Below are 25,182 nucleotides of genomic sequence, written 5' to 3' on the forward strand. Positions count from 1 at the left end.
TAAAAAGACAAAACACTTTTGGCGAAGGCTAACTACCTTCCTACGCCTCCATTCTCTTTGCCAAGATAACATGTCATGGAGTCTTCAATAAAAGTAATGAAATTGAAGTAAGTCTACCGCCAAATATGTTGTTGTAACAAAGAAACAAGTAGAATTAGTAACTGAAATTGTTTCCCAATAAAAAGTGTGATGCTTCACAGTAATTTACTATCACATTATTGTAAAGCATAACTCATTCGCCAACACCTGTGATTAGGTATATTTATTCCATAAAGATATTTGCTAACACATTTTGAGACACTTTGACAATGTGACTGTAATCCATTCTTTTAAATAACAGTATGATGTTTTCCTGATTATTAGCAAGCATTTGGACCTTTTAGTGCATTTTGATCAATGCCGAGTAAAATCCTTGATTTTTTGTCATTCTATGCAGCCATTATACCTTGCCAGGAACTTTAGTGATGTATAGAGGTCAATGTAGTCTTGCAAAACTGAGCAAACTCCATCTGGACCGTGAGAAGTGTTATCCTTGATTTAGGATTGTTTTCTAAAAACTCCTAATTTCCGATCACAAAAAATAACTTTTGCTCTCAGTCAATTTAAAGCACTGAGCTGAGACCAGTTTGTCTGAAATTAGATGGAAAGTTTCTTTGTCATATGCTGCAAACACCAATTTAAGACAACACAGATAGTATACCGTAACCTGCACTCATAAAATGAACAAACAACTCAAGTTTACAAGGGAGTACTTACCAGTATAATTGACACCTGGACTTTACCCAGACAGCTTGAGTGATTGTTATATTGTTATATTATAAAGATTTGATATAATGTCACAGAAGTAAAGTAAGATAAAGATGGGAAGCAGTTAATTATTAAATGTATAGAGTGATTTCAAATAATTTCCTCTGAGCAAATACAGAACTGAGTTCAAAAGTCCAGCTGACAAGAAAATAATGTTAGCAAAGTTCAACAAAAAATACTGAGCTTCAAAAGTATGTCTGTAACTTTTTTTTTAAGAAAACTGAGTATTCTTCTGAATTTTTAGCTACTGGAGTACTAAAGTGCTACTAAGGTCTGATGACAGATATTTTTCTCTGAAATCTCAGGAGCTACACATGGTCAACACACCATAGACTGCAATCCTGAAAAAATGGTTAATAAAAAAATCTGGCTCATTATTATTAGCTGTACCCTACATTTTGAAATACAAAATACCACAGTTATCAGAGGACATTTATATTTCAAACTAAAAGTACTTTATCTGCCAATAAAGAACAAACATGAAAATATTATAAAATACATTTTCTACCACGAAGGTGTATTGATCAACCAACAATTATTTCCTTACAATTAAAATACCAAAGTAGTCAAATTGACATATGTCTTCCTCTTGGCTCATGTCATTATCATCTTGTCATATTTTTTTTTTTTCTGATATGAGCCTTTCAGACAATAAGCTTTTTTTCATTGTCCAGTTAAAAGGGTCATGATTTAATCTGTTTGATTTGAGATGGTAAATGTTTTATCTGACAATCCATAACCATTCTTGTTTGGCAATACTTCTCAGATCCTCCCAGTGTACTTCAGCGCGCCAAAGATACCACCACCTGAAAATGAAAAAAAAAAATCTTTTGAAATTATTCTCCTGTGTGCATGTTACATGCTCAAACACTATGATGTAGTACAAAGTCAATTTTATTATCTTAAAAATTTTGAATTAGAAAGTCAAATGTTTGAATTAGTATCCCTTAACTTGATTTACTGTCGCTAAATTATGATTTGGTTCAATCATTTTGAATTACAATCATAATTGTGATATTTTATTTTTCATTGTTATTAGTAACCTTTCTTCCATTTATTTATTTCTTTTGGTTAAATGGGCTTCCGCAGCTTTGAAACACTAATGATATTATTTTTTGTAACTGCTTGGCTCTCCCACTGCTCCAGCTACAAACCCAGTTACTGTGCATCTCAGTAACGGCTGATTTGAATGGTAAGATTTGTATTGGCCTAATTAGATGCTCAGGATCAGCAAAGGGAAAATATAGTGCCAAGGACACATGTCTTGTCCCTGTGTTGTTCAATATCAAATCTCCAGTGTATCGTTGTTAATGGATAACAGGATGATGCATTTTTGAGGAAGCAGAAATAAGATGTTGCGTAAAGTGTGTGCTTGTATTGTACTCACCAACAGCAGCCACTCCAGCAATGGAGCCAATAGTAATACCAGCTATAGCGCCAGATGAAAGCTCCCCTGAACCTTCTTCCACAGGCCCAGGAGTGGTTGTTGCTTCAGTAGTAGTAGTTGTGATTGTGACAGGTGCTGCAGTAGTAGTAGCTGCGGCGGTTGTGGTTGTGGCAGGTGCTGCAGTAGTAGTAGCTGCGGCGGTTGTGGTTGTGGCAGGTGCTGCAGTAGTAGTAGCTGCGGCGGTTGTGGTTGTGGCAGGTGCTGCAGTAGTAGTAGCTGCGGCGGTTGTGATTGTGGCAGGTGCTGCAGTAGTAGTAGCTGCGGCGGTTGTGGCAGGTGCTGCAGTAGTAGTAGCTGCGGCACTGGTTGTGGCAGGTGCTGCAGTTGTGGATGGGCCCTGTGCTTCACCCAGGGATACTGTATCAGTAAAAGTAAAAAGACAAAAAGTTGAAGGTCATTAAAATGTTCCACAAATGATAGCGCATTTAAAATGTACATTCAACTTTTTAAATAGTTAGATCTAGATTTCACAAATGCAGACAGCAACAATACACAAGTACTGACTTCACCTCACCTTTTTTTTTAACCCTAACCCTTGAGGTCATTTTTTATCAATATTTAATAAAATGTAAATGTTTTCTGTGATTTCAGATGAAGTATTGTTAATCATACAGTATTTATGGAGCAATTTAGTAACCAGGAGTAAATATAGTAGTCTTCATTGTGTGTGTAACGCATGTTTTATATTAATAATAGGGACAATGTTAAAGATAATAAACATAATCTTTGACCTAACAGCACCATTAAAACAGCTTGCCAATGACTATGGCTAACCCTTTTAACAAACACTATAAAAATGAATGACCCTGAAGATATGATTTCTCTTTCACCTTCTGTCACCAACCATTAGAAAATTCTACAACATTGGTCCTTTGTTTTATCCAGTTCCTTTTTGGAAAGTAATACCATCTTATTTTCACAATCAACAAAAGTAAGACAGTTTAATGCGACAGTACAGATTAATGAAGTGTTATTAAATGTGCTGTGTGCCAGGTCATCTTTTTTATTACATTCCTACAGTTATTTATTACTTTATTATTATTATTATTATTATTTATTGACTAAGCAATGTAATAGATAAAGCTTAACCATTATCACTTAGCTAATGGTTAAGCTAAGTGAAGTACAGCAGGTTGTGTATCTTTTATGCCTAAAAATGTAAGGATAAGTTTTTAATTTTTAATAAATTGCCACAATTTCATAATTAGCATAGAAAGTTCTTTGTCATGAAATAGGAATTAAAATTGTTGACAAGGGCAAAGGCCACACATGTCGAATGTTCCTCAACCCAAACTCCACACATGTATTTCCCATTTTCTCATCACAGCACATCCACTTTAGTTTTTCATGCTGATTTTAATGACATTTTTAGGACGTTAGTTGAAATGAGGAAGCCTCTGCTGATGTTTTGTGACTGCTTCATATTTAATCACAATAATCTTACTTGTTCTCCCTTAAATTATCAAAGTTACCTGAAGCCACTGGTGTAATTGCCACAGTTAAAGGCACCATTGTAAAAAAAAAAGTATATATTCTGTGCCACTTTTTAATAAAGCACCATTTTATAGCAACACTATGCAACTTTTAGCCCTACAGGTTGTCTCATTGGAACTACAACTCGCGCTACCCGATGCAAGTTGTAGTTCCAATGGGACAACTTGTAGGGGACAGTCCCCCCTACAGGTTGTCTCATTGGAACTACAGCTGCAGCTGCAAGTTACATAGTGTTGCTTTAAAAGGGGTTATGTGTTGTACCTAATTCTTTGTAAATCAGTTATAAGCATTAATAAAAAACCTTTTGGTTGCCAGGTTGTAAAAATCCCTTTGGCCAAAATCTATTTGACTCATTAACACTTACAAATGCAGACTTGATGATTAATACCCTTTATTACTGATTTACTAACACTCATCAGAAAAAGAAACCATGAATATTTTTTTATGGATTGCCAACATTTAAAACTACATTAAAATACCAAATGAAAATAGAAACAACCTGGCAACAAATCTTGTTTTAATTATGGCTTGTAATTGACCTAAAAAGCATTAGTAAATTACGTTTTAACCATTAATAAAGCTATTAGTTACAACTATACATTATTTGTAAAGGGAACCTTATTAGAAAGCAATACTAAAGAGTCTGTATAGTAAATATGGATATTATTTTTTTTTTACCTGTGCCAAGAAGGCAAAGAGCCAGGATGGGAAGAGTCAGCTGCATGGTCTCAGAGCGTCAGTGCCACAGAAACAGGGAATAAATCTGCGTCTTGAAAGAAAGAAAGTTTTGATTGTGAGCTGTGCTGCTAGAAACACAAAAACACAAGCATACCGTTAAGTTATGCGCAAGTACACACGTAATATGTTCTGGTTCTTATCTGCGAAATTTGAACCGGATTAAACCTTCCTGGCTCTCAAACATATATATTTACCGAATAGAGTTAACAACCCCATTTTAGGCTGACCCAAATTGATCATATACGCCCAGAGTACAAACATCAGACTAAGTATCAAATTAACAAGTTATATGTGGGAATACTATTTTAGAAGAATTAATGTTATTCTGAAATAAAATTCTGATTATAGTAATATCAATTGCGATTTGATTACTATTTGCCGTTATATCACTGTTTCTGACAAATAAAAGAAAACATTGATTTACAAATAAACAGTAATACCAAAAAAGTAAATAAATCCCAAGATAATATATTTTTTGTTCATATCTGAGAGCAATTACCCTAGCCTTACTTTTACAGCCCACCTTTAATCACTTAAAATCACTTAAAATCTTACAGCGCAGGAAAACTGGTACAAAGATACTTGTCTTTGTAAAATAGATAAAAGATTTCTATGTAGAACTCTAGATTTTCTCTAACAGATTGAAGGAAACTTCATGAGGAGAGCTGTGTTACTCACCTGAGAGGCTGACAACGACTTTCTTCTTTTCCTGTAAGACCAGAGGATATTATGCTTTTATGACCCGTATTGCCCCATCATCTCTAGCCCTCCCATTGTGTATGTCCGTGTGTTTGTGTGTGTGTGTGTGCGCGTGTGTGTGTGTGCATGCGTGCGTGTGTGTGTGTGTGTGTGTGTGTGTGCGCGCGTGTGTGCGCGTGCTGTAATACGTCACCACAGCTCAGCAAGGACAAGGCATGTATTGATGAAATAGGTTTATTAATGCTTACCACAGGGCTTGTTTTGTTTTTTATGGCTTGATTTTATGACATTGGTCAGGAAGTACATATCATCCCCCTATGATGGTGATGATAAAAAAGAAAGTGGAACTGGGAGTGTGGGTGAAAAAAGCAGGTGTAGCAGCCTGATGGCGAGCTAACTGCGAGTAGATTTGTGTTGTGTGAAGGATTTGGCTAGTCTTTTTCAACTTTAACAGCATGTTAACAGGAAGAGAAATAACCAATAGTGAAACGTCTGTCAAAGCTCTTGGTGTCTTGGTAGCAGTTAATCCCGGTGTAGAGCACGCAAATATTGAAAACTGAGACGGACCTACAAAATGACAGCATTGGTCACTCGCCTTTAAAACGATTAGTGTTTACCTGACAGGCACCTCTTGTGTGTCGTATGAATTCAGACTTTTTTGTCTCAGAGGCAGTAGTATAACATTGTTATATGTAAACCCCTTGTGGATCAAGTTTGGACAAATGGTTAGGTCAGCAATAATTGGGAGTCTGACACTGTTAACAGTCAACATTGGTTTCATTTAACAATTGTCATCTTTGTCCAACCTTCACCAAATAGTTTTTGTGCGTAAACCAAACCAAATCTGAACCATAGTGGGAACAGACCAAAAAACAATTGTGCTTGCCAGAAATAAATGTATAATAGGCTACACCACACAAGGCCTTAAGTTATAGAATCACTTACAGAGTGAATTGCTCTCCTCTTGCATTTGTTTGCACTGGTTTCCTTTAGCTTGTCCTTAAGTCCACATAAATAGCTAAACTAGCCAGCTAGCATCTGTATTTTGCAGCAATAAAAATTGATCCAACAGGCAGCCAAGAACAAGGTTACTGTCTGAACGTCCCTCAGTTTTGCTCTGCTTGGTGAGCTGCAAACATGCTGTCGCCACAGCACAGCAGTCATTTACATGGATACGGTGGGGAAGAGTCATAGTTGCCAATTTTTCCCAGTGACCAACCTGCAACAAAAACAATCCCCTGGAGCCCAGAGAACATTTTCCCCATTGACGACTTGTATAAGAGACACAGTTGACCTGCATGTTTAAACTGTATTTGTCAGTTTACAGAAACGCTTTATTGTGTGTGCATGTAGTCATCTCAGCAGTGTACAGTACTGGTACAAGCCCAGTTCATGTGGTGGGGCCATCCAGAGGTTGTACCATTGGCCACATGATGTGAAAACAAAACACAGAGGTGTAAAAAGCTAGCCTGGCCTTGTCCAAAGCTAAAAAAAAATCTGATTACTCTACCAGCGACTTGAAAATTCTCAAAGTTATATCTCATTTTGTTTATTCTATACGAAAAAAATAAGTGTAAAAACACAAATTCACCTTTAATTTGCCTTGGTTGGTTGTAGTCAGTGTTGCCACAGTTACTTTGAAAAAGTAACTTAGTTACTTTACAGATTAATTGATTTTAAAAGTAACAAAGTTAGATTACAAGTTACTTTATTAGTTACATTCAGCAACTGCCATTAACATCCCCACAGCCTCAACATAAAAATGACAACCGGTTTACTGTGAGGCAGCTCGGCGTTGCCAGACGTAGGGATCTGGTTTATTATGGCACGAAAGAGAGCCAGTCAACGGTGTTTAAGGGCAGCATTTCCCTACAACATACTGCCCGACCAACTTCTTCAACTCTCCCCCACTTACTGGTTTTGCACCGAAGTCCAGCTTTTGTTGTTTGGGTGGTGGGGGACCTCCTGCTCTTTGCTTCGCACCACCTGCTGGGACTTGCTCTGTAAGTTTGACTGTAGTGCTGCAACTCCAAATGTTTCTTCAAATTTGACGTAATATTTTTGTAGCTAGATAGCACTTTGTCACCACCAGCACAGAGTGTACAACGAACCTTAATATTGCCATCTTTAGCTGACACAAACTCAAAATAGTGACTGTATTTCCAGCTAGAAAATGTGCATCTCTCTCCTCCCTCCATTGTTGTTTATGTTTGTGTCACTGCGTGGTACACGTGACCTGTCCTCATGCTGAAAATGTGACTTGTCGCATACGTGACTTCACTCCCTGAGACGCAAGAAGAAGGAAAATATTTTTACTAAGGAAAATGACAAAAATAGTAACTGGATAAGTAACTTTAATCTGATTACAGGTTTGGAAATAGTAACGCGTTAGATTACTCATTACTGAAAAAAGTAGTCAGATTAGAGCAACGCGTCACTAAGTAACGCGTTACTGGCATCACTGGTTGTAGTGAGAGAGGGTAAAGATAGGTTGCTTCCCTGAGGTGCCAATGCTGGAAAATAGAACTGTGCCAGCCAAGGAAATTAATGCTTTACATTAAAATGCATTCAAACAACTAACATGTCTATTGAAATATATATATACACACACTACTGGTCAAAAGTTTTAGAACACCCCAATTTTTGTTTGTTTTTATTGACAAAAAAAAAAATCCAGTGTGGGACAGCTTCTAGCTCACAAAGTAAGAGCGTTCGCCCCATGTTGGCTGAATCCTGCAGCGGGGTGGGTTCGAATCCGACCTGCTGCCCTTTGCTGCGTGTCATCCCCCATCTCTCTCCCCCTTTCATGTCTATTCACTGTCACTACTTAATAAAGGGAAAAGCCTCCCCCAAAAAAAAAAAAATATATATATATATATATATATTTATATATATATATATATTATTTTTTTTTTTTTTTAAATATATATATATATATATATAATTTTTTTTTGTGAGCTAGAAGCTGTCCCACACTGGATTTTTATAGGTTTATTAATAGTTATGACATGGCATTAGGTTTTATTTTTGTGTACCCAACCTTCTTTGAATGGGATTACACTTTGGTCTGGAGTACAGAATACACTCATGGCTAAAAATACTTCTATATAATGGCTTTAGTGTCTGGCCTGATTTAGTATTGGTACAGTCCAACAATTCCGAATGACGACACATTTACACTATCATGTCCTTTTGTGAATCATTCATTTTTTTATGTTTAACATCAGTGTGAAACGGGATGACCTAAGATAACACCTGATATTCTGCGATCATACTGGATTGAAAGAGAGTTATAGTTGTAGTTTGATTTGAGAATTCACCACACATTAAAACCAAATAAACCAGGGAGGACAATTTACTACAGCAATCAAATTTACCGTGCTGTCAAGCAAAATGAACTTGAGTTCACAGGACGTAAAACTGTGTGATTCCGGGTGTCTTTTCTCTTGCTTTTTTAATTATCTTTGCCTTCTGGATTTTCTTTCTCAGCTACTGGGGGTCTAGCAGATACATGACTGCTTATGACTGCAATACACATTACATAAAGGATTGTGTTCCTTATTCCAATCACTGTGGAGTGGCAGCAGCTGACGAGCTCACTGCAAGAACAAAAGAACGCTTACATTTTTGATGAGGTCATGCCCTTACACTTTTCATCAGCCAAAGTTTTTGAAAATGCCTAGTGAAGTCTTGAACTTGCACACAACCTGAAACAAAAAACTATAAAATGTAGTCGTGTCTCCATATTCTGATGACCCTGGATTCACTAATGCAACATTCAATGCTCTCTGCATTTTCAGAGGAAATGGAACTTAACTATGCTCTAATAATGGTCACAATGGCAATAAGGAAACACAAGGAATCTTCCGGTAATTACAGCTTATCTGAAGCCACGGAGGCACTAGTCCTTAAATTTATTATCATTGAGCAATGGAAACTTGGACCTACTAGGACACTAGACACATTAACTGGTGTGAGACTTTAATACTGACAGCCTAAATACCTAACTTGGTCACACCGCTATTCACCATTGATATACTGTATGTGTTGCAGGCTATTGTAAAGATTTGGCAGTTGTAGTTTATAATTGCACAATTTAGTTATTGGGAATACATTTAGCTTTCTTTGACTTGATTTATTTTGCATTGTGAATTTACTCTATGAGCTAACGGTATGACGTTAGAGTTTACACTAATTAAATGGATCTTGGACTTCCTGAGTGGGTGGCCACAAAGAGTAAGGGTGGGGAACACACTATCTTCACTTCAATTGGGACACCACAAGGTAGTTAATTAAATTTGCAGATGATACTGCTCTGATTAGTTTACTGGAGTGAGATGAAACTGAACATGGTCCAGTGTTGCATGAATTTGCTGACTGGTGTGAAGCCTCCTAGTTGCATTTGAATACGTCCAAGACCAAAGAGCTGGTCTTTCATTTTAGACGTGGGGCTCCGTCACCCACTCCGACTCTGATAAGAGGAGAGGAGATAGAGATGGTGACTCAGTCTTATCATTGACCATAAATTATACTGGGATCAATGTGCTGATGCTGTTTTTAAGAAGGGCCAACAACGTTTGTATTTTCTTAGGAAACTTAATTATTTTAATGTTGATAACAAATTTCAGACTCTTTTTACAAGTCCTTTATCGAGAGTATTCTCTCCTATTGTATTGTATGCTGGTATGGACATTCAAAAATCACCCTTAGGAATAAATTAGGGAAGATTGTTCAAACCTGTGGAAAAATCATTGGTGAGCAACAGGTAGACCTGTACCAACTATATCCGACCAGATTGGCACCGAAGGCAGACAAGGTTTGCATGGATACAACCCATCCACTTTTCAGTGGAGTTCAAGCCGCTCCCTTCTGGTCATAGATATAGATACCCTAACGTCAGAACCAACCGAGCAAAAAACTCATTCATTCCCATGGCAATAACCCAATTAAATAAGATGTGGGGAGGGGTATGACTGGAGCAGGAATATATGTGAAGTACTGTGCACTAGTTTCATTTATTTATGACATAAATAGGTCTTTTAGGGAAGTGCAACATACTCCTTTTTACTGTATTCTATTTATTGATGTGTGTATGTTATGTGTTATATAAATAGTGCTGTAGATGTCTGGTTCAGTGTTTCTGTTGTGGATTATGTTATGCCTGTACTGTACAACAAATTGCCTCTCTGGGACATTAAAGTTTTCTAAATCTAAATCTAAATCTAAGAGTTTAGGATTAGTGGTCAGACAAAGCAAGCAATTTAAAGACCTTGGGCTTTAGGAAATTGTGACAGGCATTTACTGACATTTTATAGGCAATAGACAACAACAACAATTAATGGATTCATTAGTAATGAAATCAAGTTATCGTTAGATGCGCCCTTGAAAAAAAAGACTCAAGTGGATTATAATGTTACTCAGTTTCTGCTAGATGTAATTAATTAATTGTTTTTATAACATACAGTATAAGCCCTAAAAACTTTGTAAGGCAACAAATACAGCACTCCATGTCAGAGATGTGTGTTGAAAAAAAGTATTAAAAAAATATTAGTGCACCTTTAAGAGGGGCCCATCAAAATGAAACTTTAAAGGAGCAGTGTGATTTAGTGGCATCTAGCGGTGAGATTGCAGATTGCAACCAACCAAGTAAATACCCCTTCCCTCACTCCTCCCTTTACAAGGGTGTAGTAAAAACTACAGTGGCCTTCAGGGAATGTAAAAAACACGAATGGCCCTCTACAGGGTTTGGTTTGTCCATTCTGGGCTAGTGTAGAAACATGGAGGTTTAACATGGCGGGCTCTGTGGAAGACAACCCACTCCCTATGTAGATATGAAGGGCTCAAGCTAACGAAAACACAATTCTAGGTTAGGGGCTCACAAATGACATAAAAACATACACCCATGAAAGACTCACATAAAATGACATACCAATAGATCCCCTAAATCCTACACACTGGTCCTTTAAGGATCTGTATTGGGCGTATATTGTATTTACACTTATATTATTGTGTTCTCAATAAATATAAATGTAATCAAATTACCACCCAGTGAATTATGCACTGGAAGCCTGGAGGCAAGTAGTATTCCAAGTAGCAGTTGGTATCTTGAGTTCTATAGGCAAAATATAATTAAGCCACTGTGTGCATTGCTGTGTACTTGAAGTGTATACACACAATGCACAGTGGGAGGAAGCTCACTCTTCTCCCGGGGCCCAGTCGTGGGTTAATCCAGTCATGAAATAGTTCAGTTCTGGAGTGCTATCATATTAGAGATGGATGAGTTTGGGTGTAAGTTTACAAATGTGTCTGGCAAAGAAAACAGACACATAGGTGTGGGCTCTGTGCATTTATGGTTATGATTAGACAATGCTTCTGAGATTTGCATTTAAATAACTACTTTTACATCATGCAAAAACAAAATACTGTGAAATTATGGATCAACTTTTTTCAGTTCACAAAATATCTTACTTTCATAAGACAAACAAAGAAAACAATAAACTTTATTGCTCTGTGATCAGTTCCCTGACTCACGCAGATTTTAATCCAATGATCAGAGAGCAGTAGTTGGTTGGTAGCATATTAGTGTAACCCAGATGTGCTGTCCCAGCTACAATAAGGAAGCTTACTTGGATCATTGTGAATGTTGATGCCAGACACTCTCATTAACACACATCCATCAGACACTCCCCAACAAGGCCAAGAAAGCTGGCTCAATTGACTTTAAAGGGAGCGTTTACTTGAGCTGGCATCTGATGGCTGATAGTAGTATTTTTTTCTTTCTTTTTTCTTATTTTTTTAGCTATGGCACTATTTAGCATCTTTCATCTGATTGTTTTGGTGTTACAGCACATTCACTATTTGGTTCAGTTTTACCTCTCTCATAAGATTTGTTTCCAGCAGCAGCAGCAGCAGCAGCAGCAGATATTAGCAAATAATCTCTGATAAACCCACAGCATGCAACCTACCCAGCACAGCAACATGTGTACATGGAGGAGCATTTGGCAGCCAAACAGATATTTCTTTCTCAGGTGCTGGTGGGGACCATAACCAGAGCTAAAGGGAGGCTGTCTACAGGATGTGTAAACAGGCAACTGTTAACTGACACATTAGCCATTATAAGGTGATTATATGTTAATATTGTGTTTACATGCTGCACTGCCCCCAAATTGCCAAAACATGTATTAATGCAGATTTACATACAGTTCTGAATGCAGGTGTTTGGACATTGGTTCTTTTATTTAGGTAAAGTATCTGCATATTTCTTCCATTACTGTTAGAAAGACTCCATAAAAAAACACAATTGCAAAACTGTTAATGTTTATTAATTTATTGATTGACTATTTATGTTTACGTTTATAGTCAGATTATTCAGTTGTGCATCTGTCAATATAACAGGGAGCTGACCTTCAAAATAAAAGTGAATGCTTTTTTTTTTTATTAAAAATTTTACAAAACAAGTTATACATTTTCTCAACAATACGGCATCATATACAGAGATAAACATTTCCAACCAGGGAACAGCACAAATCTTTGATAAAGTAAAAGATAAATAGCAGTAAAATAAAATATTAAAATAAAAGATAAGTGTATATATATAATGTAAATGGAAACTTAATACATAATGAGAAAAAAAAGTAAATACATACATAGAAAACAATATAAAGGCAATATGAAGAAGAATCAAGGCTATAGATTACATTTCCTTGAAAAAATCTTGCAGTAGATCAGCTATATAAATAGTTTTCTTATTATTAATAATTTGGATAGACTCAAAAAAGTTCCGGAATTCAATTCTGAAGTGAGCAAAAGCTGGTCGAGATTTAGAAAATTTTGCTTTATGGATATGAAATTTACCTTGTAGAATTAATAATTTGACAATTCTGTGTATTGTTTTGTTGTCGTAATTAAAAATAACATATTTTGCTTCCAATTTAATTTCATGGTTCTGTTGAATATTTAAATAGTTTTCAACTTTTTTCCAGAACACCACAGAATATTGACACTCCCAGAATAGATGTATAATAGTTTCTTCTTCAATTTTACAAAATTCACATTTATTATCCACAGCCGCAAATCTTGAAATAAATGTGTTCGTGGGATAAATATTATGCAGTATTTTAAAATGTAATTCTTTCATTTTATTGGGGATAACAAATTTATATGGTAGAAGCCATGTTGATTCCCAGTGAATGTTAGAATATAAAGAGTTCCAAACAAATTTCCCCCGTGGAGTCAGTTTCTTTTTGCTGTAAAAGTAATTCCTTATATGTTTATTTGTACATTTATGACTTTTAATATTTATTCCATTAACAAAGAAGATCGGATCCAATTCTTGCAATTCTTGTCTCTCAGAGTGACATTTAATTAGTGGAAGAATGAAAGGTATAGCATTTACTACCATTTGGTATTCTTTGTGGGTGATAGCAAACATTTTAGATCTAAGAAATTACTCATAACTAAGAAGTTGAGCTTCTTCATTTTGTAAGTCTGCAAGAAAAATGATATTCCTATCAACCCAATGTTGCAGATATAAAGACTTATTTTTTCTGGTTATGAACTCATTGTTCCATATAATAGTTCTGTGTGGAGAAAAGTTGTGTATAAAACATAATTTTGCAGCGTTGAGCACCTGTTGATGAAATTTAGATAACTTAATTTCATTATAACTGCATTGTAATATAATTTGGAGGCCTCCCATTTTCCCAAAAATTGTCTGTGGAATAAAGAACCAAAGGGATTTTGGAGCTTTTAAACATTATTTTATCCATTTAATTCTAAAGGTATTGATCATATCCATAAAGTCTATTACTTCCACGCCACCTGCATTTCTTGGGGCTAAAAGCGAATACTTACGTAATATCAAACGTTCTCTATTACGTCTCTGGTAATGTGATTATGCCGCCTGTCACACCCATTGACGGTCACACCGCCTTGTGAACCTTCTCATCGGAAGTACCACCTTTATTCCGGTGCCGGGTCAAGACTTTTATTTTGACAGTCGCCCTAGAAAGTTCCGTTTGTTTTCTTGCCTTTAGCGCGACAGTGGTGCTGCTGCTGAGCCTCAACAGAGTGTGTGCGCGCGAGTGTAGATGGTGGACTGTTCCCGGTGAAAAAACAGCGACCCCCCGGCCGCATTAAAATGCCTCATCGCCGCGTATAAACGGGCGAAACTCCGCGGAGGGGAGAGAGTCAGGTCTCCAGGCAGGTTTAGAGGAAAATAAAGGCAGGATGTTGCAAGTTTTAGCTTGTGGCGCCGTAGTTTTCCCCGGTCTCTTTTTCGCATTCAGGAGAATCCTACCGTGTGTGTTCAAACACTGGAACGATGCCGACGTGGTGCTGGTCAGCGAGAGGTAAACTAGCTAAATTAATCCCTTTTTATTCAACATACCCTGACAAAATATCACCTAACACTAAGCTAATGTATAGCATTTGACCTTGTTTGGTGGCTTCTAGCTAGTAACGTCCCCCCCCCCCATCCCCCAATTCAGTTAACGTTAGCTAGCTAACATTAATGTGTTATTTTCTTTTCTTTGTGACGTTAACGTTCCTATTGTTATCTATATTGAATTACCAGCATATTTATTTCGTATAGTTGATATTGTCCCATTTTAATTTGTATGTATCATTATTGCTTTGGTGCAAAATGGGCACAGTAATCCCCAGATTCTTTACAAGGATGATTTGCAAATATCACAGCAAAACTATGGGTCCCTGTAGCAATATAACGTTAAGGGGGAAACACTACAGGTCAATAGGTACAATATTTTAACTATGCCTATGATATCACCATGCAACTTCCCCAGTTGATTGCTTAAGACAATATTTTCTTGTACTACAAGTTTTTTTTCTAAATGTTATGTTTAAATATGCAAATAATACGGCGCTATCTTATTAAATATGCGCTAATTTGCGCATACATTTCCAGAACAGAAATCGGAACATTGGAGGTTATTAAAGCCAGGTTCAAAATTGTTTCATTTTGTTGAAATATTAGTCAACGGTTTTACAGAGGGGATTTGGAATATCTTTTTATCACTACATGAATCAGAAAATACTGTCAACAGCCATAACAAAATCCATTTTTGCCACGTTTTAGGTATAAGATCTAACATGAATCAGGCAATGAATGATATATGAACAAACCCACACTTAAGGATGCAGCCAATGGCCAATTGTGACTTTGCTCAAAATTGAAGTGAATTAGGCTTTAATTGCCGTCATGCATGAAAGAATATTTTTGCAATTTTACGCATAATAATCCACGATGATCACATTACACAAAACTGAAATTGCAAGTCAAAATTACTTTTAATATTTTCACGACAGGGATTGCCCCTCTTTTTCCCAGCATTGTACGCTAGTGGGCTTGCCTCTAGAAGTTATCAGTTTCTCTTCTCTGACCACTGACTAGCAAAGAAAACCGGCTTCACCCTCCTACAACCACGATGGCTGCACCTGATTGGACAAATGCTTCACATGGGGCTCCAGGATATTAAAACAGACCATAATGGTGGCTTGTTTAGAAAACAATCTATTATTTTACAAAAATAGTTCACCGAAATGTTTCTGAAAACATTTCATGCGAGAAATAAGCTATGCGGTTCCTGAATCTGTCTTCATTTCAGATCAACAGCGGTCAGTTTAAAAAAAAAAATCTTGTTTTTTTCAGAAGCTGCCGCTCCTTCAAAGCGTTGACCTATGAACTTGTGCGTGATCTTGACGACAGCACGCGATAATTGGTCTGGGGGCTGGTCGGAGTCATACTTGTGGTGTTGCCACTCTTCCATCCAAAACACAGCAAGAATGTATGGCACAATGCCTGTCTAGTCTGACATAGTGACTGTTGTGAAAAACAGTAGTCTGATCCTGGCATTAGAAAAACATGTAACGTTACCTATGAGTAGAGATGAACAAACCTGAGCTTGATCCATCTATTATTAGAAATTCTGTCAACAAACAAAGTCATTACATCTGCAGTCTTTACCATCTCATGGCTATTGCAAAGTAGTAATAATGAATATAGTTTGTGTATGCGGGTGCAGGTCAGTGTGACTTGCTCACATGTGCACAGCTCAGTTCATCGCTCATTTGTACGCTGTCACTCTTGCTAATCCTCCTCTGAGCCCTGGCCAGGGTCGACTGCTGAGTTAGCTATGCACTGGAAAACACTGAACCCTCCTCCTGACTAACGCTTCAACTAATTTTACTAATGTTCATCTAACGGAAAATGTTCCTACAAGCAGCCACGCCTCAGGGGATATCGCACTGCTTGTTCACAACTTAACCAGTCCCTAAAGTCCGCTGTGCCTCGTCTGCCACACAGGTCTCAAGCTTGGATCGTGCTAGTGTCTTTGATTTTTGGTGGAACAGTGTGAGGAAATAACCCAGGTTTCACGTTCACTAAAATGCATTAGTGGATGTGGGTTTCCACTTTCCAGCAGTATTAAAAGGAAGTTAAGGGTGGAGGCAGGCACATATGGATTGAACTTTGGTGTGGTTTGGGCAATTCCCACAACACACACACACACACACACACACTCCAACTCTTACGTCTTTAGGCTCCTTCATTGTTTTGGTCTTGAATGGGAAGGGGGCATGATACTTATCTTGAGAAAAGGTTCAGTCACTTGTACCTTTCAGGTCTGGACTACTATAGCCTCAAACATCACACCGGAAAAAGTCTCTAAGGCTATTCCTGTCCTGTCCCCTTTTTATTTACTAGCAGACCGTGTGCCTTTTGGTCTGATGAGGTTTCATCACAGAAGAAATTAAGTGTAGTTGAAATTTCTGGTGACTGTGATTTTTCTTTTTTCTTACAAAAAAGCATCAGTTAACATACAGATTTAATCATTCCTCTGCTGCCCTGTGTGAATCTCATTTTGTTAAATAGATATTTGTGTCCATTCAAATATTATATTAATAACTCAAGTCCCTGATTGACTGATAATGATTAGTTTTGCTTTCCCTCCAATTATTAAATTACATGTGTTGAACCGAAACAGACAGCCCATGTCAGTTAACTTGGGTAACTTGTCTGTAATATAATGTTTAGTGTTTTGAAGTAATACATGTTACCGTACTTGAGTGAGGTCGCAAAAAATATTAACATAGCCTAACTGTGAGGTGTCCATTTAATCACTGTTTTTAGCATGAGACCCATCACTTAGCTCAGAAGTGAAAATATAATATTTGTTTGTGAGTTAAAGGGAGTCCGGACTCAGTGACCAATCTGATTGGTGGAGTGCTAACCTGGAAATGGCGAGCGGGATGAGCGCGGCGAGCAGCCTCTCAAAATCTGACGAAAATCTTTTAAACTGACCTTTGTCGATCTGAAATGAAGACAGATTCAGCGACTGCATGGCCTATTTCTCGCTTAAAATGTTTTCAGAAACCCATTTCGGTGAACTATCTTCGTAAAATATGAGATTGTATTCTGAATGAGCCGCCATTAATGCCCGGTTGTAACATCCGGGAGCAGCCAGACCCACGTGACGTGTTCGTCCAATCAGCTGCCGGTTTTTATTTTTGGGCGGCCAATATAGATTAGCGCCGCCTGCTGTTATGGAGACGTATTACGTCTCGTCACTTTGGCGTGTTCCGAGGCACTTTTTTGACCAACTCGGGGAGATCAGTCCAACTGCCTTTTCTGCCGAGGGTCAGCCGTCTGGTCGGTGTGTCTGGGCCTTAAGAGAGGGCAGCCCTAACATTTGGTGGACAGGGGCTTTAATTTGGGGCACCCAGAGAAGGGGCTGCATTTACTTTTTACAGTCATGATGTGTCGGTGAAGTGATAGGTGTTTTCTATTGCTGATTAAACCTCATTTGTCTTTCTATTCCTCAAGATGACTAAGGTTGTGCTGATATGCAGTGTCCTAGTGGGCTGTGTCAGTGCTGTAACTTTTTAATTAGAGAAAAGGGTTTGCAATATAACCATAACCAAACAAGAGACTGTTGAATAAGAAGTAAGAATAATCCTCGGTCGGCACAAAAAAAGATAATCTCTTCTCCTTATTTGTAACTGGTTTTATATTGCTAAAAGGTGTGCTGAGCTGTGAGACTAATGCTCAAAACAAAATTATTAAAAGGATGAAAAATATGGAGACAACTTTGCTATTCTTACCACGTTCCGTGGTGTGTGGCCTTGGCGTGAAGGAAAGACCATGGTGTTAGGGTTTGTTATCTGTAGGGCCGCAACCATCAATTATTTGCTACTAACTATTAATCTGAATCGAATCACAGGGCTGATACAAATTATTTTTCACTTTTCACTGTGCGAGATGGTGCATGGCCTTGGCGGATGTCTGTGCTCTCGGGGTGCCATTATAGTTTCAGTTAAAGGTCCAGTGTGTAACGTGTTTAGTTGTTCATTATCAAGATCTGTGTTGCCCGTTCACCAACTTGTCCTTTTTCATGAGTATTTACCTCCACCATCAATTCCAAGTATTGGCTATTGGCTTGAAATTTTACATTTGCATTCGCATGAACTGGGGTAGACGCTCCATATTCATGCACCATCTTGAAATACGTTAGCCGGTAAGGGACGTACAGGACATACTGCTCCACCTTTCACGTTTTCGCTGTCTCATGATAAACTCCCAGGTGCTGCTAATGGGTATCGTAGCTTCCCGGCCCCGGCAAATTTGAAGAAGGAAACATGGAGGACCACACTTATACAAAATCCACATTTCAGGAACGGGAAAAGAAAAAGGAGATTGAAAAGAGCAAGACACTGTTTTTTTTTTTTTTTTAAGCGTGAAGGCTACCGTAGCTGTAATACGTACTTCGAACTGCGTGGTGCGTAGGGTTGGGTACCGAAACGCAGTACCGACGTAAACGGTATTAACGAGACCGAATAAGAACAAAATCATTTACACTACACTAGACAGCAGGTAACGTTAGCCTACCTTTAGCTAGCAGCTGGATTAAACACTGTTAAAATGCTGACAGCTAACGTTAAACAGTGTAAAGTGTGACATTCCAACACCTGGACGTAACCGTCTGCTCTGCAGCGCAGCAGCTGCCGTTGTCGGAATTAAACAACACACGCGTTCACTTGAAACAGGTAGACTCGTGGTGCATTCAAAGTTATTGTAAAATACCCTTTTCCCATCTGGTGGTTGTTTTTGTCGTTCAACAGCAATTTACTGCTGAAATAAGTTATTTTTATAGTTATTGCATTATTATTAAATCTTTAATTTTGACCATGGCCTTGGCAATAAACAAGCCATTCTTTAATGTCGTTGACTGTTTAGTACCCTTCTTTTTTTAAACTTTCAGGCACCGTTTAGGCACTGGCACCATTTTAAAAGTATCGCTTTTTGTGCGGCCAAGGGTCCAAAACTCAAAGATATTCAATTTACTATCGGATAAAAAAATTGAGAAGGAACGAGGTAACACTTGACATTACAATTGATATTAAATGAAATGATTTCAGCCCTAATCATATTGTGACCATCTTAGGACATTTCAGACTATCATTACCTAAGATGTACTTTGTATGTCTGCCACACAGGGAGAACTTCCCTATATGTGTCCAGTGTGTTTGGAAAAGAGGGAAGTGGGTAATGAGTGTCAGCAATGATAACCATCATGTCTGAACTGACAAAAAGATGTTATGCTACTGACCACATTACTTGATTGACAGGTGATCTCAGGAATTTAGATGTCCTCTCTTTAAATAAATATATGTGAACTCCATAAATAAAAAGTGCGGTAGATAAAGTATTAGGTACACCGGACAATATAGTGGAGTCCAGTGCAATGACAACAAAATGACAACACAGTTGAGTCACCAGCTCTGAAAATCTTAACTTTAAACACTGTTTATCATAGCTAATATTTAATACCAATACTGTGTGTATATATACCACTGACTAGAGGCCATAGTTCACCCACCTTTAGGCCTGCAACTAATTTGTTTTGTAGTCCTTAAAAGGACAGTGAATGGAAATTTTGAAATTTTGAAAGTTTGAATTCAAAGTAATATAAAAAAATTCAGAAGGGTGTCACATTCGGGAGGTATCAACTGGTATTTAAACAACGAATTGACTAGCAAACGTTTCAAGATCATTTTCTGTTTGATTTGTCTTATTGATCAAGTGTTTATTCACTACTACCAAAGTGGTTAAGGAACAATGCAGTTAGTGATGTAGCTGCATCCATTTGTACGATTGCGTGGTCGTGATGGGGGTGCGAGAATTCCTTCTTGCCATGAAATGCACTTAACCCCGTTTTACTTTTTTTTGCCTCTGCTGTCACTTTTTCTTTCGCTCTGCTGCAGTGGCAAAGCAACTACAGATTAAGTAGCCCATTTACTGGAGGAGCAAAAAACACCACTCCTGACTGTCAGACACTGTGCGTGTGACAGAACATGAAAGCGCAAGTCGTCCATGTATATAACGGAACAGTCAGTAGGAAGACTTGGTTGCATCGAAAGGGTACCCAAGGTTGTTCACCGACCTGACACAGCAGGAAAGGAAAGACAACATTGCCGAACAAGGCGGCAAAGCATTCTTCCCTTTTTCCTCTGCGCACGCTACTCACCCCACTAACCTCAACCTTTCATCAGCAGAGAGAGAGAGAGAGAGAGAGAGAGACGGTTATTGGCGGTCACACAATGAATGGGCTGTGTGAAATCTGGGTCTTGTGATAGAGTATGCGACCATACAGCCCTGGAAGTCAGCGAGGCGTGGGGAAAGTTGTGTGTTTTTTATATGTGTGTGTGTGTGTGTGTGTGTGTGTGTGTGTGTGTGTGTGTGTGTGTGTGTGTGTGTGTGTGTGTGTGTGTGTGTGTGTGTGTGTGTGTGTGTGTGTGTGTGTGTGTGTGTGTTTCTGGGGGTAGAGTTCGTAGGGGATGGAGAGAAAGAGAGAGGCCAGTTAGTCTTTTCCAGCTCAGGCCTGTAGTTTTGTAGTTGCTGGTCACGTGGCCTTCGTTGCCTTGCCAGTGTCATGGCCACATTCCCATGGAGATTGGTACGAGGTGACAGCAGGTTCCAGCAGGAACGCGCACAAATACGCTCTTTGTTTCTCAATCTTGCCATTTGCAACACACGATTTACTCGTTAAAAAAAGAGAAAGAAAGCAGCCTTTATTGGCCTTGTAAAACTGGTCATTATTTACAGCAGGGCTAAAGGTCTGAAGCTTTTCTTGCGCTAGGGAAATTCACAGGTCCTCTCGGTTCCTACTTACTGAGACCTTACCAGGGACCTGAGTCGGGCTGTGTCCAAGTGATATTCACTCTAATCAGATGTGGGTAGGGCCCCAGTTGTATTGGCTTGGGTAATTGGCTTTGTGACAATCTATCCAATACCCGAGTGGATCCATGGGGATTTACTACCAGCTCTGATCACATGGTTTATACTGTGATGTGCAGGAAAAAAATGACATGTGCTGCTACTCTTTTTGACTTCAGATGCTTGTTAAATGATGGAGCATTGTGCTGCTGCCAGTGTTGGTGTTCTGTCTACCTATTCTGTTTGGGTATTTTGGTTCTGGTCTAATTATCTGGGTCTATTCGGATAGTGTCTGACTCCCTTACAGTCCTTTGGATCAGGTATATTTTATTTTTGTTGCTTTGGACCAACATTTTCACATCCTTTTTCTAGTAGAGGAGCTAGAAATGTAACATTTGTCCTTAGGGTGGCCCTTATAAGTAAGACCATGTGGCCAGTAAAGTCAAAAGGGTTTATCCCTTTGAACATGACTGTGCTCAGTCAATGAGCACAATCTGTTTGTTAGTTTATTCATCCTCTGGGGAGCATACATGGGGGATAAGGTGTGTATGTACTTTGAGCCCAACAAGAAGCACACAGACGTAAACACTTACTTAGCCATTAAAGCTTATACTGATTCTGATAAACTGGCCATTCTGGACATACTTCTCGTGTACGAAAAATAATTCTGTACAAATCCATTCATCCAGTCATTTGTTTTTGAGATAGCCTACCATGCCAGGGACAAGGCACATTAGGACCTGATGATGAATGTAGAGAAAGGTCAGCGGTCATATTAGGAACAATCTACTGAGGACAGTTAATATCTAACTTTTATCTCACTCACCTAACAAATTTCACGGCAGTCCAACCTGTGATATCTAATCAACCAGCTGGATAACCAGAACAGCTGGCTGACATCCACTTGCTAGCAGGGCAGGATCTTAGTAAATGATTATATTTTTGACTCAATATAGACCTTCAAACTCCATGATTCCCGTAATCTTTTTTCTAATTGTGTAGCTCCAGGAGTACAGTCCTATAGACATATTTATGCAAATATGATTCATATCTGGTGGTAAATTGATTGTCCTTAGCTCCACTGTCCTAATATAGTATTAATCCTAAACAGGGCCTACAAACCATAAGAACATGTTTAAATTCAAAATGATTTTTCTTTGTGGCCCACAAAAGCCTCTCATCTATAACGATACGGCTAAGTAATTGTCGCACTACGTGTAATTTTCACATTGTCTCCATTGAATGTGGTGATGTGGCAGACCCACAAGTTGCAGTGAAAAGCTGAAACATTTCAACACCGTAGTTTGTTAAAGAGGGGTGACTGTCTATTATGACTGCAGTGAGTGTTGGGGAATAAATTGCATGTTTTCTGATTTTTTTTTTTTAAAGCAGCTTACTGTCAGTGCTGCCAAGTTGGAGAAGAGCCAGGGAGAGAGCTTGTCTGAGCAAAAGCGGCCATTCATAGTTTGAACAAATTGGTGATATAATCCAACGTCCTGTTTTAAAATGGACAGAAATTAACTCTGTTGAACCGCGGGGACAGCATCTTTCTGACTATAAACTGAACGTTCATCAAGTTTTGTTTTCAATACAGCCACAGAACAACACTGTCACAAGGGTTTTTAATGTACAAGTTACTATTTAACAAATCTCATAGGCTCATGACTTGTGAGTGTACTCTTAGGATGTCTTACTACTAGTAGTAATGTTGTGTGTGCCTTTTGCCACCTCGCACAGTGACACTTCAAATAGAGATGTACCAAGTTCTCCTATGTCACAGGTCTGTTTATAGACAAGGAAAGTCGAGGCCAAGCATTGCTAATCCCATGATGGTACACTGAACTTGTAGGTCTGACTGCTTGAGTTGTTCACCTGAAAGGAGACTTTTTTTTTTTTCCTTTTCCCCCCCCAAACTTGACCTAGATTTATCAGGTTTTACCCAGGCTGTAGAGCGAACAATAGGCTAATAAATCAGATTTGACTTCATTGGACATTGGTTTTGTGAGGCTGTACTTAGGCACAGCGGTGCTTTGCACTACATGCTAATGTCAGCATGCTAACATGCTCAAAAAGACAATGCTAACAGCAGGCATGTTAACCATGTTCACTAGGGCTGCAACTAACGATTATTTTCATAGTCGATTATTCTGTTCATTATTTCCTCGATTAATCGATTAGTTGTTTAATCTATAAAATGTCAAGAAATGGTGAAAAATGTGGATCGGTGTGTCCCCAAAAGCCCAAGATGACGTCCTCAAATGTCTTGTTTCGTCCACAACGCAAAGATATTCAGTTTACTGTCACAGAGGAGAGAAGAATCTAGAAAATATTCACATTTAAGAAGCTAGAATCAAAGAATTTTTTACTTTTGTCTTAAAAAAATGACTCACACCGACTAATCGATTATCAAAATAGTTGGCGATTAATTTAAAAGTTGACAACTAATCGATTAACCTTTGCAGCTCTAAAGTTCCATGATCTTAGTTTAGTGTGTTAGCATGCTAAAATTGGACCAACAGACCCACATTGCCTTGGCTAAAAACACAAGACATAGATACCCTAATGTTAAATTGGATGCTATAGCTGCCCAGAGTGTGATTCATGAGTGTTCATCATTGTATTAGCTTATTAGCTCACTTGATGTAACCTTTCTCTCTCAATCCTTTTTTTATTTGTCTCTTTCTTAGACTGGTGTCCTCCATCCATGCCGTCATGGCAACCACGGCAGGAGCCATCGTTGTGGCATCATGCCGGGACAGCGTCGTTAACGACAGGTTAGACTTCATGTCATGAATCTCCTTCGTGAAATATGTGGTTACTAGTAGTAAGGTTGAGTTTAGTTATGAGATAAGATAAAAATGTTGAAAGCTGATTGGTCAGTGGTTTACCAATTTTCTGTGATAAAGCTTTCACAAGCTACCGGGACTTGACTGAAAATGAACTACTTTACTGTGCTCCAGAATTGCGGCAAAGTCAAAGAATAAATCTAAATCTCTAAATTACGTACTTAAAACACACACACACACACACACACACACACACACACACACACACACACACACACGAGAGTCAAGAAACAGCGTGCCTATGTGTTAATGTACTGTTAGCATTGTACTTTATCTTCCGTCCTGGCTTCATCACAGTTCAGTGTCACATTGACTAAGCATGATATATTTTTTTTTTATATTTACATATCTGCTGGCTTTTTCCTCTTAGAGAACCCCTTAGCTATGGTGACATTCACAAGGTCCTGCACACCAACTCTTCATAGGTTTGTTACTTTATGCTACTGCATTTTCTGGTGTGAATTTGAATTAAAAAAAAAAGCCCACATGCACCAGTTTCCTTGTTTATTTGTGGCAGTGTTTCTAGCAGCCTAATCTCTACAGTATAATGGCTGCACTAGAGTGGAAACAAGGGTTACCACTGTACCTATGCCTGGATAGTCCAGGGTTTAGCCTGCCCTAAATATCCTCGGGGAACAGTTGTACTGCCTAGCTATGTCTGTACTGGAGGGTTTGCTACATCACAGCCTGGCGATCTTCAGATATGGCTGTACTGCTTCATGTGATAGATACATCACAGGCCTTAGCCCATGAGACTGGGTCGATGTCTATTGAGAAGGTGCAGCACAAGGTTTCCTCTATGCTTAACCAATTATGTCATGTACAGTCTGGGTTTAAAGGTCCCATTGCATGAAAATGTCACTTTATGAGGTTTTTTAACATTAATATGTGTTCCCCCAGCCTGCCTATGGTCCCCCAGT

At 38.4% G+C, this 25,182-nt stretch overlaps 2 protein-coding genes across 3 annotated transcripts in view; one reads left to right on the top strand and one right to left on the bottom strand.

Moving 5' to 3' along the window:
* Positions 1–247: 247 nt before the first annotated feature.
* LOC120575563 (integumentary mucin C.1-like) lies at positions 248–6,227 on the bottom strand. 2 transcript variants are annotated; one of them, XM_039826341.1, is made up of 5 exons: positions 6,131–6,227; positions 5,165–5,195; positions 4,427–4,517; positions 2,195–2,611; positions 248–1,613 (listed from the first exon to the last, which is right to left on the bottom strand). In XM_039826341.1, exons 3-5 carry the CDS (start codon positions 4,470–4,472, stop codon positions 1,570–1,572), a joined length of 507 nt encoding a protein of 168 aa, XP_039682275.1. In that variant the 5' UTR covers positions 4,473–4,517; positions 5,165–5,195; positions 6,131–6,227; the 3' UTR covers positions 248–1,569. The 2 variants fall into 2 exon arrangements, with proteins under 2 accessions (XP_039682275.1, XP_039682276.1); XM_039826342.1 differs by lacking the exons at positions 5,165–5,195; positions 6,131–6,227 and adding an exon at positions 5,042–5,130.
* Positions 6,228–14,175: 7,948 nt separating this feature from the next.
* Positions 14,176–25,182, top strand: part of tlcd3a (TLC domain containing 3A) — a 34,114-nt gene continuing 23,107 nt past the window's right edge. Inside the window, exons 1-2 of the mRNA XM_039777041.1 lie at positions 14,176–14,535; positions 24,104–24,190. Of these exons, the coding sequence (XP_039632975.1) occupies positions 14,414–14,535; positions 24,104–24,190 (209 nt within the window). The 5' untranslated portion in view covers positions 14,176–14,413. The remainder of the gene's footprint in view (positions 14,536–24,103; positions 24,191–25,182) is intronic.

Source organism: Perca fluviatilis, chromosome 16, assembly GCF_010015445.1.
Source record: "Perca fluviatilis chromosome 16, GENO_Pfluv_1.0, whole genome shotgun sequence".
Classification (NCBI taxonomy): Eukaryota; Metazoa; Chordata; class Actinopteri; order Perciformes; family Percidae; genus Perca; species Perca fluviatilis.

Coding starts and splice junctions, on each gene's coding strand:
- LOC120575563 (XM_039826341.1), bottom strand. CDS start 4,472: ATGCAGCTGACTCTTCCCATCCTGGCTCTTTGCCTTCTTGGCACAG. Junction 2,612..4,426: donor TCTTTGCCTTCTTGGCACAG/GTAAAAAAAAAA, acceptor TTACTGATACAG/TATCCCTGGGTGAAGCACAG. Junction 1,614..2,194: donor TGCTGGAGTGGCTGCTGTTG/GTGAGTACAATA, acceptor TTTCATTTTCAG/GTGGTGGTATCTTTGGCGCG.